Genomic DNA, 15,801 nt, shown 5'->3' on the forward strand with positions numbered 1-15,801 from the left:
AAAAAAAAATTGATTTTTTATTTATCCACTCTCCTCCAAAGAGAGAGTCTGGGATACCTAAACACACTTAAAATGCCTTCACAATACAAGGACTACACCAGAGAAGTAGATCACATATGGGAATACAAATACCCTAGGAAAAACTGTGTCAATACAGAAAAAACCCACTGACCGCATACCCCTAGCTGTCACCTCTCACGCCACACTAGAACCTATATGACATACCAAACAGTTACAACACATACTTGACAAGGAGCACATCCTGAAAAAAATCCTTCCTGAACCCTTGCTTCTGACCTTCAAACAAGCCCCCTGACATCACCAAGCTTATCAGAAGCAAGCTCCCCACAGACCAGAGCCCGTGAACTCAAAGCAGCACCAGATCATGCCAGAACAGATGAAAAACCTACAGACGTATTCCATTCTTCTCTTCTACAGACTAAACAATCCCAGTTCCCTCAGCCTCTCCTCATAAGGCATGTGCTCCAGTCCTCTAATCATTTTTGTTGTCTTCCGCTGGGTGCTTTCCAATTTTTCCACATCCTTCTTGTACTGTGGGGCCCAAAACTGGACACAGTACTCCAGATGAGGCTTCACCAATGTTGAATAGAGGGGAACGATCACATCCCTCGATCTGCTGGCAATACCCCTATTTATACAGCCCAAATGCCGTTAGCCTTCTTGGCAACAAGGCACACTGTTGACTCATATCCAGCTTCTCGTCCGCTGTAACCCCTAGGTCCTTTTCTGCAGAACTGCTGTCTAGCCATTCGGTCCCTAGTCTACAGCCATGCATGGGATTCTTCCGTCCTAAGTGCAGGATTCTGCACTTGTCCTTGTTGAACCTCATCAGATTTCTTTTGGCCCAATCCTCTAATTTGTCTAGGTTTCTCTGCATCCTATCTCTACCCTCCAGCGTATCTACCACTCCTCCCAGTTTAGTGTTGTGCAGGTTTCCTTTGAGGACAAAGACTGAAGGGGTCAGAGAGAATGATTGCTTTGTAAAGAGTGGTCACCCATGGGTGACAGTGTTTTTTGTCATTATCATTTCTCTGTGAGAGTTCATTCGAGAGCATAGCAACTGTCTGATTTCACCCACATAGTTGTTGGGGCTTACGATGCATTGGATGAAGTACAGCACGTGTAGCGATAGGCATGTGTAAGAATGGTGGAACTTGAAAGGTGAGTTGTGGGGTTATTGATCGTTGTGGCAGTGGAGATATATCTGCAGGTTTTTCATCTGTTCTGGCACGATCTGGTGCCGCTTTGAGTTCGTGGGCTCTGGTCTGTGGACTGGACACCATTAAATTAGGCTTGAATAAAGACTGGGAGTGGATGTGTCATTACACAAAGTAAAACTATTCCCCCGTGTTTATTTTTCCCCCCTACTGTTCCTCACACGTTCTTGTCAACTGCTGGAAATGGCCCACCTTGATTATCACTACAAAAGGTTCCTTTTCCCCCCCTCTCCTGCTGGTAATAGCTCACCTTACCTGATCGCTCTCATTACAGTGTGTGTGGGTGTGTATGGTAACACCCATTGTTTTGTGTTCTTTGTGTATATAAAATCCCCCTACTTTATTTTCCACTGCATGCATCCAATGAAGAGAGCTGTAGCTCACGAAAGCTTATGCTCAAATAAATTTGTTAGTCTCTAAGGTGCCACAAGTACTCCTTTTCTTTTTTCACTTTTTCTTGACCATTTGGACATTTGTGATGGCTTTCATACCTTATCTTTTCCCACTGCATTTATTCAGCTTTCATCCTAATATCATAAATTAAGTATATACCCGGGGTAATGGAATTTATATTAATTATTTTTATGCCTAATTTACAGATGGCGAAGCGAGGCCCAATGAACATATTTACCAAGCAGAGACAACGGGCTGTTGAACACGTGAGTAATTCTGAATCAGATGACGGCAATGTAAATGAAACCGAAGTACGGTCAACAAAAAGAATTTGTACGAGCTTTACTTGGAAATATGACTCCTAATACACTCAGTTTGGCTTTGTAGCCACGAATGATCATGGAGTGCCAAAACCGCAGTGCGCTATTTGTGGCAATGTGTTGGCTAAAGACGCAATGAAGCTGTCAAAGCTCAAGAGGCATTTAAATACAGCACATAATGAAATTACTTCAAAGTCGAAAGAGTTCTTCAAAAGAAAGCATGCTGATTTAAAAGGCCGTCAGAAACAGATCTTTGAAGTGTCACACATAAATACTTGTGCTTTGCGAGCTTCTTATAAAGTAGCGCTTCGCGTTGCTAAGGCTAAAAAGCCATCCACAATCGGTGAGACACTAGTGATAGGCTGTATTAAAGATAAGGAGTACTTGTGGCACCTTAGAGACTAACCAATTTATTTGAGCATGAGCTTTCGTGAGCTACAGCTCACTTCATCAGATGTTTACCGTGGAAACTGCAGCAGACTTTATATACACACAGAAATCATGAAACAATACCTCCTCCCACCCCACTGTCCTGCTGGTAATAGCTTATCTAAAGTGATCAACAGGTGGGCCATTTCCAGCACAAATCCAGGTTTTCTCACCCTCCACCCCCCCACACAAATTCACTCTCCTGCTGGTGCTAGCCCATCCAAAGTGACAACTCTTTACATAATCAAGTCGGGCTATTTCCTGCATAGATCAAGGTTTTCTCACATCCCCCCCACCCCCATACACACACAAACTCACTCTCCTGTTGGTAATAGCTCATCTAAACTGACCATTCTCCAGGTTTAAATCCAAGTTAAACCAGAACATCTGGGGGGGGGGGTAGGAAAAAACAAGAGGAAACAGGCTACCTTGCATAATGACTTAGCCACTCCCAGTCTCTATTTAAGCCTAAATTAATAGTATCCAATTTGCAAATTTGCAAATTTGCATCCTAAAGGATGACCCAACACTCTCACAAGTCTTGGGAGACAGGCCAGTCCTTGCCTACAGACAGCCCCGCAACCTGAAGCAAATACTCACCAACAACCACATACCACACAACAGAACCACTAACCCAGGAACTTATCCTTGCAACAAAGCCCGTTGCCAATTGTGCCCACATATCTATTCAGGGGACACCATCACAGGGCCTAATAACATCAGCCACACTATCAGAGGCTCGTTCACCTGCACATCCACCAATGTGATCTATGCCATCATGTGCCAGCAATGCCCCTCTGCCATGTACATTGGTCAAACTGGACAGTCTCTACGTAAAAGAATAAATGGACACAAATCAGATGTCAAGAATTATAACATTCATAAACCAGTCGGAGAACACTTCAATCTCTCTGGTCACGCAATCACAGACATGAAGGTCGCTATCTTAAAACAAAAAAACTTCAAATCCAGACTCCAGCGAGAAACTGCTGAATTGGAATTCATTTGCAAATTGGATACTATTAATTTAGGCTTAAATAGAGACTGGGAGTGGCTAAGTCATTATGCAAGGTAGCCTGTTTCCTCTTGTTTTTTCCTACCCCCCCCCCCCCAGATGTTCTGGTTTAACTTGGATTTAAACCTGGAGAATGGTCAGTTTAGATGAGCTATTACCAGCAGGAGAGTGAGTTTGTGTGTGTATGGGGGTGGGGGGGATGTGAGAAAACCTTGATCTATGCAGGAAATAGCCCGACTTGATTATGTAAAGAGTTGTCACTTTGGATGGGCTAGCACCAGCAGGAGAGTGAATTTGTGGGGGGGGGTGGAGGGTGAGAAAACCTGGATTTGTGCTGGAAATGGCCCACCTGTTGATCACTTTAGATAAGCTATTACCAGCAGGACAGTGGGGTGGGAGGAGGTATTGTTTCATGATTTCTGTGTGTATATAAAGTCTGCTGCAGTTTCCACGGTAAACATCTGATGAAGTGAGCTGTAGCTCACGAAAGCTCATGCTCAAATAAATTGGTTAGTCTCTAAGGTGCCACAAGTACTCCTTTTCTTTTTGCGAATACAGACTAACACGGCTGTTCCTCTGAAACCTGTATTAAAGATGTCTGCATGGAAATGCTGGGCGAGCCGGCAGCAAAGAAAGTGGCTCAGGTGCCACTTTCAAATGACACTACAGCTTGACAAATTCACGATCTGGCTCATAGGACAAATTAGCAAAGTACTTTTCTTTGCAGTTTGATGAATGTACAGACATTGCCAATACGGCAATTCTGATGGTGTATGTGCGCTTTGAACAGGAGGGTGATTTGAAGGAAGCGTTTTTGTTTTCTGCTTCACTACCAACAAAAACAACTAGTTCTGAAGTGTTCAAGACTGTGAGCGACTACATCGTTAACAAATGTGGGTTGGATTTCAAGTTTTGTGTAGGCGTATGTTCTGACGGCGCTGCTGCAATGACAGGATGGCATTCTGGAGTGGTTACCCAGAGTAAGGCACTTGCACCCGAATGCAAGTCGACACACTGCTTCCTTCACCAAGCAAGTCTTGCAACAACAAAAAAATGTCAACACAACTAAACAGTGTGCTCAGCGAGGTAGTAAAAATTGTGAACCACATAAAGGCGAATGCTTTCAATTTGAGACTATTCGCTGCATTATGTGATGATATGGGAGCTGATCATAAACAGCTCCTATTGCATGCCAATGTACGTTGGTTATGGAGGGGAAAAGTCCTGTCAAGAGTATTTTGGGCTCTGAAACGAGCTTGCCGAGTTTCTTCAGGACAAAAAACCAAATTGGTCACAATTATTCCAAGATGTGGATTGGATAGCCAAGCTGGCTTATTTGGCTGATATCTTTTCCATCTTTAATGATCTCAACACCTCCATGCAGGGAAGGATGGCTTTGTGTCTTACAATGGCAGACAAGATCAACGGACAGAAAAAAAAGCTAAAAGCATGGAAGAGTCGAGTGTCAAGAGATTGTTATGACATGTTTCCCAACTTAGCAACAATCATCGCCAATGCAGGTGAAGACCTTGATGTTACATCTCTACAAAATGTCATCAGTGAACACTTGACGAATTTTGCAGAACGTTTTGAGTTTTACTTTCCAGCAGAAGATGATCCACAGAAAAGGACTGGATGGATCCAAAATCCGTTTATTCCACTGAAAGATGACTTAACTGTCACTATGGAGGATAAATTGTTGGAGCTGGCTGCTGACGAAAGATTGAAGATGAGTTTTGAAACTACATCACTTGCTTCCTTTTGGATAAAAGTGAAAGCAGAATATCCTGAGCTTACTGAAATTGCTCTAAAAACTCTTCTCCCATTTCCTTCAACATACCTCTGCGAGACTGGCTTCTCAACTATGAGTGTCATTAAGACAAAGTACAGGAATAGTATGGATAGTAATTCTCCATTGCGTGTAGCACTGTCTTCAATTGAACCACAACTGGATAAACTGACAAAGAAGAAGCAGGCTCACTTTCACATTAGTAAAGGTTAAGGTTTTAACATGCCTATTATTGTGGTCATAAATTTTTTTATATCATCTTTGTTAGGAGACTTTGCTGGTTTGATTTTTTTAATATTTTTTATTTGTATTTGTTTACAAAATAAACAAAATAAAAAATGTCAGCCAACTTTTATTTTATTCATTATATTGTTTCCGATACAAATTACTACGAATGTTCAAATAATATTTTCTTGGATCATAAACGAATAATAGTCATTTTATACTATCCGCACAGACGCACAGCCTTTCAGTCAGTCTTCAATGTATATAAATGGGAACATCGCTGCATGTTCGCCACACTCCCATTCCAATTAATACAGTGAAGAATGTTAGTTTTTCTGATCTGATGTGCTACGTGCCTATGCGAAAACGATAATAGTATGGTACCGGTCCCTGGCACATCAAGGGGGAAAAACTGCTGGTCCGCCACATTAGATAGTTTGAGAAGCACTGATCTAATGATCCCTTCTAGCCTTAAAAAGAAAAACAAACACTATGAATTAACAGAAAAATTACAGTAAATATAGGAACCTAATTGCCTTCTCAAAAATTCCAAAGAGTTTTTACCCCCCCCCACCCTTTTTTTTTTTTAAAGGCATACTCAATCTCTTGACAGTGAAATCATAAACCTTGGCAACGCATTTTCACATTCACACAAACAATATCAGCCTAGGAAATCAAAAATGAACTAAGGGTTCCTGTTTCTCAGATATATGCAATATATCTTTTATAAATCATGCATGCAAGCAAGCAAGGTGAAGGCCATTCTGACCAATTTCTGAACATAAGCAATTACATTTCAAATTTAGGAATGTGAATAGAACTGTAAACATAAAGGACATTTCTAATCATGTGTCTATTTTATTCTGATTTCCCTTTGTCTTTCTAGGTGTCATTACCTTTAGTCGTTTGGGTGTATTTAGTTAACTTAATTAGCTCAATTCACAGTTATACCAACTCTGATAGATTAAAGTAACAACTCAGTACAAACAATCCATCTATTGATTTAAGTAGAAAAATTAGTCAAATTTTAAAAGCTGAACACCAGAAAGACCATTGTGTTCCCAGGTGACCCTGCCTTCCCAATTTTATCATGGCTAATTAAATCATTTTCTGACTATACAAACATGGAGAGGCAGATTCTGAGACACTGTAATGAACAGATTGTATCACCCTACCCATTTCTTAGTTTTAGACAAGAGATAGAAGGACAAAACAAAGATTAGAAACACAAGATGGATAAACTATTATCTTTTACTAGACCAACTAAAAACAAAGATTGGAAGTTTTTAATAACCAAAAACATTTTTACTTTGTTTATGCAGTGCCTAGCACAATGAAGCCTCTAGGTGCTAATGTAATACAAATAGCTATACAGTGAGCAAGAAGATGGAGAAGTGTCTTTTCAGGATAATAAAAGATGAAGATGGCCGTTAACCCATAACTGTTCAGTGACTAATGAAGCATTTATAGTATTAGCCTGACACATTTTGCATGACACATGACAAGGACGCTGACTTCTGTGAACAGGAAGTGAACTAGGGACTACAGAGCTAAAAGCATAGCTCTACAGATTCAGCTAGAGAGCCAGGCTGTGCTGCTAAGGGCTGTAACAGACTCACATCTTTTGGGGATCAGGCCCAGAGGAGAGTTGTGTAGCACATTCTCATCCCACCCCACTCCCCAACCTCCCAGGCACTAACACTATCACACATTAGTGAGCTTTAAAAATCACGTCCCTGTAGTACACATTGCTGCACTATGCAGATGAGCCATTACAATACTTGCAATTTTAAAGCCGTGCTGGTGCTGGGTTTGTCCTTTGGTAATACATTTGTTTTGAATAATTATCCCACTCTCAATCTGTCATATGAATGCGTTTCTGAAAGACTGCACTGTTGACATAGTGATAGGCCAGCTGCTGCTCTTAAATGGCTTTGAGATGTTGAGCTGCTGGGATTTTACTCTTATCTGCATACATTTATAAATTTCCTGCTGTAGTAATGACTTGGTCATTTTGAAAGACAAGGTGGGTAAACATATCTTTTACTGGACCAACCTCTGCTGGTGAAAGAGACAAGTTTTCGAACTGCAAAGAGTTTGGTGAGGGAGCATTTAGAGAAATCATTTGATGTATTTAATAAGAATATGATTGATGTTCAAATTAGAGAGGCCTTCAAGACATTTAATTAACACAAGAGGTCACAGGACAACTACAATATCAAAACAAGTTAACTCATTTATATTAGGTGGCAATAGACATATTAATGAAAGAGTTAGTAAAATGCCTCATTTTGTGGAAAGGAAAATTGATATCAATCTTGTAAAGGAGTGAAGTGACTCTGTAATGGCTCTGAAGGACTTGGTAAGGAGCAGCCCAATAAACAGCTACCATATATACTCAATCATAAGCTGGTTCGTTTATATGCCAATCCCCCCCCCCAAGATGGGTAAGTAAAAATGGAAAATTTTTATGACCCATTCATAAGCCAACCCTATAATTCAGGGGTGAGCAAACATTGGCTCCTGGGCCATCAGGATAAGCCGTTGGAGAGCCGAGATGGTTTGTATACCTCGAGCGTCCGCAGGCACAGAGGTAAACCTAAGTAAACAAAGTGTCCTGGCGCGCCAGTTGCTTACCGTGACAGGCCATGACAGCTACTGGTGGGGAGTAACCCCTGTGACCACCCCCCACATGACCCCACCCCTATCCCGGGACCCCCACCCCCCCTTATCTGGGGAAGTCCAAGGGAGGATGTCTCTGGCCTGGCCGCAGCCTGCTCTGGTGGGCGGGGCCAGACCGGGCAGCGCGGCCGCAGCCTGCTCTGGTGGGCGGGGCCAGACCGGGCAGCGCGGCCGCAGCCTGCTCTGGTGGGCGGGGCCAGACCGGGCAGCGCGGCCGCAGCCTGCTCTGGTGGGCGGGGCCAGACCGGGCAGCGCGGCCGCAGCCTGCTCTGGTGGGCGGGGCCAGACCGGGCAGCGCGGCCGCAGCCTGCTCTGGTGGGCGGGGCCAGACCGGGCAGCGCGGCCGCAGCCTGCTCTGGTGGGCGGGGCCAGACCGGGCAGCGCGGCCGCAGCCTGCTCTGGTGGGCGGGGCCAGACCGGGCAGCGCGGCCGCAGCCTGCCATCCCCAGAGCTGCAGCTGCTTCGGAGGTTGGGGGGAGAGCAGCGTGGCCAGAAGCGGAGAGACTCTGGCCCTGCGTCTTCCCTTCTGGCTCTGCTGCCTCTCCTTTCTCCCTCTCTTGGGGGGGAGGGGCTCTGTTCCACCTCTCCCTCTCTATACCTGTTCATAAGCCAACTCCCTTCTCTGATGCTGCCCTTTTTTCCTAAAAAAAAAAATTCAGCTTATGAACGAGTATGTACGGTACTTGTAAACTGTGGTATTGGGGTGGGGCGTGAGGGGGGAGAATCAGCTTGTTGCTGAGTTTACACAGCTGTCGCTCTTCCCCGAGTCCTCAGGTATGCATTAAAGATTTCCATTTGGAATAGTCTATCTGCCATTCATGTGCATGTCTCTCATTCCAGAAGTCCCAAGTGATTTTTGAACCTGTCCTGTCTCTTAAAAAGCAAGCCTCCCCCCACACACGCACATTTTTCAAACTGTATATGTGTTCAGGGTCTCTATTCATGTCTCTGTACAGGTCCAGTAACAGTCTTTTCTGCTTCCCCTTTTCCTAGACTAGAGATTTATGCACTTTTCCAAAATTGTGAATCCAGTTCACTTGCCCCAGGGACTACTCTGGGACACCCATCCTGTCTGAGTAGCACTGAAATGAAGAACAAGAAATTAAAAAGTGTTAATAACCATAGCAACAGCCCATCCATTTCCTGAAATACCAAAGAATGAAACTAAAAGTACAATCACAGATCTGTTTCAGATTCTAAATGCATTCTTGTAAGACACTTTTCCTGGACCAGAGAGAAATAATTCACAAAAACACTGATAAAATTACAGGTGAGCAGGGGATGCTATTTTAATTGATTAATGAAATAAAGATAGGGGGCCCAGGAGATTGCAGCTCTAACTAAACTAACAAACAACCTTCAAGAACATCTTTGTTTATGGGCACATCCAGGAAAAGAAAAGCAATCTCAGAAAACATGAAGACCAATGAGGATCATTTGCACCTCTGATACTGAAGGACTGTCTCTGAATGGAAAGGCTGTGCAAGTTTCCATCTGGGTGGAAAGAAATCTGCACTGTCCCAAAATTTGATTGGAGGACTTACTGAGTGAGTTATTCAGATACTGGAGGGAAAAGATTAACTCCATTACATAGATAGAGAACAGCATTACATATCCAAGATGAGTAGCTTCCACCTTTTATGAATGCACACCAGTGCTCTTACAAAATATTCTTCCCTCAGCCACCAAGCCTCCAAAATCAATCTGTCATTACATTTTATAAGCTACATACCAGACATAGAGGACCTTTCATCCTTTTTCCTCCTTCAGCCAAATCAGCTTGGCCACCGACTGAAGATCTAGGGTTCTTGAAAGCAGATCCTGAAAATTGTCATTGTACCCGGTGTCTCAGAGCCCAGCTATTCGATCTGTTTCTCTGCCCATTAACAGAGCCCATCCTCTCCTTTTCTACATGGCACTTCGGTGCTAACTGAAAGCACCTCCAGCAGGGTACAGGTTATACCCGAGGATTCTCTCCAACTCACCATGGATGGGGCAAGTTTCTAACACACACTGAGGCAATAACAGCTGGATGCAGGACATTCTGTCCCTTCAGCAACCCAGTCATACATAAGTATCACTTATGACAAGAGTTTTGTGATCCCTATCCATGCTGGTATGTCACATCAAATGTAATCCAAAAAGAAGTTGTAAAGCATGTGCATCATCAGAAGCATTTGTGTGAGTAGAGCAAAAGTTTAGGCACACACAAAGGTTAGCATGCCAAGTTTCCCTAGTGTAGACAGTGCCTGCGTAGACTGACTGAAGTCTACTTTGAACATAATAGAAAAGTTACGTCTATCTACAGGTACCCCACAAATAATGCCAAAGTTGGCACAACCATAATAGTTTCCTTTGTGATATCACTATTGAACTGATTGCATGTCTTCAGATAGATATCTTCTATGTTGGAGGGGAGGGGAGATTACATGGAAACGGAACTGGAACTATAACCTGGTCAGCTAGCTCCAAAAGCTATGCCAAAAATCTACTAGTTTTTAGCACTAGCAAGTTTTTTTCTTTCTATAGGCCAGCCACTAGAAGGCATCATGCAATTCAAAAATATGTGACACAGCTTTTCATTTGGCTTGTCTACTTTAGAAATGCAAGTCATGTTTGTCCTAGAAGATCATTGTGACTGGGAAACAACAGAATCACGAGACGCAAAACAGCACAAGGTAAGTGTAACTTGGGTAAATGGGTCTGACAAAAAAGAGACGCAAGCTTGTTGCCAGGTAGTTGAGAGATGGGGATGCGATGAGATGGAGTGTGCTCACCTTGACAAGAGTGTTGAGCACTGTGATAAGGTGAACTTTGTGGGATGGCAGCCAACTGGATGGGGGATGAGAGAAGGACAGCCCTGCCTGAGGGGAGTTCAGGTGATTTCCTGGCAGTTTTCTCCCTGCCTGGGGTTTGCCTATTTTGCCCAGAAAGGGGTTAGCTGAACTACTCTGGGAGAGAGCAACTGGTCTTGGAAACACCGAGAAGGCCGCCTACCCTGTTGGAACTTTTTCCACTGAAAACACCACCTTTTGCTGATGCAGAGGTTAGTCCCCCAAGCGAATGAGCACCCTCAGCACCTCATCACACTCAAACAGCTTCAGACCTGCAACAACTCAAGGTGTTTGGGTACCTCCACGTTACAAAGCCCATTAGCGTGGGATAAACGGGACTCGTGAATCCAGGGAAATCCACCCTGAGGCTGTGTTACTTGTGTATTGTATGATATTACTGATATACCCACTCCAAATTGAGCTTCTCCTTCCCTTTGCATGCTTCCTTTGTACTTCACTTATAAATAAAATGTACACTGATTCAGCCATTACAGACATGTTAGAAGAGTATACTACAAGGTATCAGGCAAATCATATGGGTAAGTAAGGAGACAGGAACAGTTGAAACCACAAAGACAGGTATGGTAGGGTTCCCAACTCCCTGGAGGCACCACCAGTAAGCAGCTAATAACCCAGACCATTGAAACCTACTGTAGCCAAAGCAGAGGGACACAGGCTTTTGTTCATTAGTTGCCATAAGGGGTTCAGCAACCTGTAAAACCTCCTTACATATGTAATTATGAGGGTTTATTAGTCAATGCCTAGAACTGTTTTGTGTAGCATTTAAATGTAGTGGCTAATTAACATTTTTGAGAAATTAATTCTTTGTTAAATATTCAGCACCTGTGCCCTTTAAATTAAGGCATCAGAGCTCATAATAAATGAACTGCAGGATGTTTAACAGGTCCTCCATGACTAGCAGAGAATAATCACGCTTAACATGTTGATATTTTTAATATAAGGCACAAACCAGGGTGGGAAATACCCCAATATTCAGGTTGCCTTTATATACCATACAGTAACTAAAAAGGTCAATCCCGTTTTTTAAAAGTTGGCTCAAATCACCTTTAAAGAACTCTTACTGTAGGCAGAAGGGGGAACCTATTTCACACCGCTCCCGAAGAAACACTCAGCTTATGAATATTTTTTTTAATTCTGTTACTGTTAATAATAATAATCCTAAAAAAATAGTATTAGAATTATTTTATAAGTGTACTCAAAAACTCATCTGAAATTTTCAAAAGAAAAAAGTTTGATGATTTGTAAAGCTACAGAATCCAAATTTTTCTACAAAATTCAAGTCTGAGATCTAGCTTGAGCTAACCCAACTCTATATCACATAAAGAAACCTGATACTGCAGAGAGCCCAAGTCCACCTAGACCAGTCAGGGCTAATAGTTCAGTTCTAGTACTTAACTATGGTATCCCTCCACTAGTGACCATTAATAGAAAAACCCCAATCACTGCCACTTCAGTTTGTTCTCATAGGTGCAGGTTCTCTCTCATGCTATGCCTCTTGTTCTGCTGAGATAGTTAGGAAGCTAAAACAGGGAGAAAAGGCAACTACCTGGCTTACTGTCACCTGTCCAAAACAGCAACACAAATTAGGGCCAAGAGTTGAGAGCCTGAAGGAGACAGAATCATGCTGGACAAGGGCCCAGGAGCTAAGGGACCCCAGACAGCATCACACATAGCAGCTTGGGGAAGAAGGGTAAGGGGAAAGGCACAGAGAACTCAGAAGCAGAAAAACATTTGGGAAATATACAGAGAATAAATACTGTGGCTATTTCCTGTTCATGAGAGCAAGGATATCTGAGGTGACTCTCCACTTGTGGGCCCGTCCAAAAGTCACTATGCCCCTTTCATGACAGCATCCCTTTCAGCCACGATTAAGCAATCGTGACTTTTACATTTGTCAGAAAAAAATTATGCCATCTAGGTAAAGCCACATTTTCCTGGAAACAGCAAATGGAAAACCACATTACCCAGTAGGCCTGCAGTCTCCTTTACTAGATTTCCTTTGGACCCAATCCTATTCCCACTTACAGTCACTCAAATGGCAGCAAGATCAGGCATTGTTTTCTTATGTGAAAAACAAAACCATGTGTATACATTATACCTGTGCCTGTGCTCATCGTGTCCTTGCCCATGGATCAAGTAGCCTCCAAGGTTTTTGCCCCCCTTGCTGGTATCCACGTGAGGAATTAACACATCCTCTAAACCCAGATCAAAGCGTTTGTGTTTGGAAGAATCCGGGAGGAAGAAAAATGCCCCAAAACAGAGGGTGATGAAGGCACTAAGAATGAGGAGGAGGATAAATTTTTCGGACAGTCTCAAGGTAGCCCTGTGGTGCGGGAAGGAGGAGGCCCCAAGATTCAGGGGGGGGATTCTACGCCCAGACAGGGGCAGCAGAGCGGGGGTGGTCATTGTCCCTCTGACAGCAGACCGGAGAGTTCATATCATCTCATATCCGCCAGCCAGGACCGGGGCAGCCGGAGAGCAGCAAACCGGAGCTCTTCAGCCCTCACCGAGCCGTGCGCCGATCCAACCGCCGGGGCGTCCGCCCTTGGCTTCCGCACAGCCGGCTCAGCAGCGCCGTCCCCGTGCTCCTCGCCCCGGGCCGCTCGGTCACCGTGCAGCCACCCCGGCCCGGCCCGGCCCGGCCCTGCAGCGACCGGCTCAGCGACCGGAAGCCGGACTGCGCCGGCGCCCCCCGCACCCGCGGGGCCACATGCCGGGCTCGCGGGGCCCCGGACAGGCGGATTCCGGGGGCTGCTCTCGGGCCGCTCCGCGGCGGCAACTACTGGGCGCCGGGAGCCCCGCAGCGGCAGGAAAGTCGCCGGCGGGCGGCGGCGGCGGTTCCCCGGCGTGCGCGAGGCCGGGCCAGGTGAAGGCTCATTCCACTTCCCCCCGCCCAGGCCCCCGCGCAGAGCCAAGCACGGCAGCAGCGCACGACGCCAAATCCGTTCCTCCTGACCCCGCTCCTACGCATGCGCTGCGCGAGCCCCCGCTCCGAGGACCCTCATGCTCCGCGCCTGCGCGCTGGGGGAGGCGCGGGAGCGAGCCGCCTCCCCAGGCTGAGCGGTGGCGGGAGGGTGTGGTCGGTCCTGCCCGGAGTCTGGGCCGGAGCGTGGCCGGCTGGGCGCCCTGAGGAGGGAGGTTCTGTTACAGCCAGCAAAAGTCAGTATCCTCCAGTGTTGTTGTAAAACATGCGCACGCGCCGCCTGTCCTCCCACCCTGGAACTAGGTCAAGGTGTGATCAGTCACAGCCCCTGGGGCCCACAGCCTCAAAAAAAAAAAAAAAAAAATCCTTCCCAAACCCTCCTCGTCTGGCCTTCACACAGCCCGCCCCCCCCACCTTGCCAAGTTCATAATCAGAAGCAAGCTCCCCCTTAGGGTTACCACCTGACCCCCTATTTGACCAGCTTGGATGTTGTTTTTTATGGATTTGCCAGTTGCCAGAAAAATAATTTAATCTGCCTGGGTTTTTTTACATGGGTCTAAAGATTTGCATTATCATCACAATAATGTAATGTTAAAAGTAGGGTTGTCAATTAACCCCAGTTAACTCAAGTGATTAACTCAAATTAACTTAATCAAAAAAATTAATTGTGATTAAGCACAGTTTTAATTGCACTGTTAAAGAATAATAGAATACCAATGGAAAAATATTTTGGATGTTTTTCTACGTTTTCAAATATACTGATTTCAACTACAACAACAAAAAACAAAGTGTACAGTGCTCACTTTATATTATTATTTTTATTACAAATATTTGCATTGTAAAAAGATAAATAGTATTTTTCAATTCCCCTTATACAAGTTCTGTAGCCCAATTTCTTTATCGTCAAAGTGCAACTTAGAAATGTTCATTTTTTTACATACCTGCACTCAAAAACAAAACAGTGTAAATCTTTAGAGGCTACAAATCCACTCAGTCCTACTTCTTATTCAGCCAAGTGCTAAGACAAACAACTTTGTTTACATTTACAGGAGATAATGCTGCCCACTTCTTATTTACAATGTCACCTGAAAATGAGAACAGGCATTCACATAGCACTTTTGTAGCCAGCGTTGCAAGGTATTTATGTACCAGATATGTTAAACATTCATATGCCCCTTCATGCTTTGGCTGCCATTCCAGAGGACATGCTTCCATGCTGTAATTGAAATCAATATATTTGAAAATGTAGAAAACATCCAAATATTTAAATAAATGGTATTCTATTATTATTTAACAGTGCAATTAAAACTGCAGTTAGTGGTGATTAATGTTTTAATCGTTTGACAGCCCTAGTTAAAAGTTTCTGTATCCAGTTGAAGATGCTGCAGAATTCCCACTTCCACAGTTTAAGTAAAAAAAATGATGTTATCAATCTTACCTATGTGTTATCTCTCTAGATACTATAAGAGCTTGTTGAAGGAAAAGGGGGTTGCGGAGTTGCCTTGAGGTTGGGGTTGTGCCCCTTTACACAGCTCTAACACTAACATACAGACAGGTCTAACACATACACACAGAGATCTAACATACACATGCACAGATCACACACACATACACACACAGATCTACCACTAATACACACAGGGCTAACACGCATACAGATCTAACAGAGCCACATACAAGTGCTGTTCAGTCACCCACTGGATTTTTCTTTGTCACCCATGTCCTTTCCACACTTTTGTATGTTTATAATCCTCACTCAGTGGGTCCGATTGCACTGACACCACACTCTTCAGAGTGGGCAACAGGGCTTTGCTTCTCTTGTGAGGCACTAAACTGTGTTTTGATTCCTTGAGGGGGAAAATATTTGCATACAGCCCACCCTTTAAAGTTCAACCGGTCACAAACCTGGGAAATCTATATAATAAGCAGGGA

At 44.1% G+C, this 15,801-nt stretch overlaps 1 protein-coding gene across 4 annotated transcripts in view; it reads right to left on the bottom strand.

Moving 5' to 3' along the window:
* The window catches only part of MAN1A2 (mannosidase alpha class 1A member 2), a 303,669-nt gene extending 289,758 nt beyond the window's left edge, over positions 1-13,911 (bottom strand). For all 4 annotated transcript variants that reach the window (XM_073310578.2, XM_073310569.2, XM_073310564.2 and 1 more), the window contains exon 1: positions 13,045-13,911. In XM_073310578.2, coding sequence (XP_073166679.1) covers positions 13,045-13,352 — 308 coding nt within the window. In that variant the 5' untranslated portion in view covers positions 13,353-13,911. The remainder of the gene's footprint in view (positions 1-13,044) is intronic.
* Positions 13,912-15,801: the final 1,890 nt, after the last annotated feature.

Source organism: Lepidochelys kempii, chromosome 1 (genome assembly GCF_965140285.1).
Source record: "Lepidochelys kempii isolate rLepKem1 chromosome 1, rLepKem1.hap1, whole genome shotgun sequence".
Classification (NCBI taxonomy): domain Eukaryota; kingdom Metazoa; phylum Chordata; order Testudines; family Cheloniidae; genus Lepidochelys; species Lepidochelys kempii.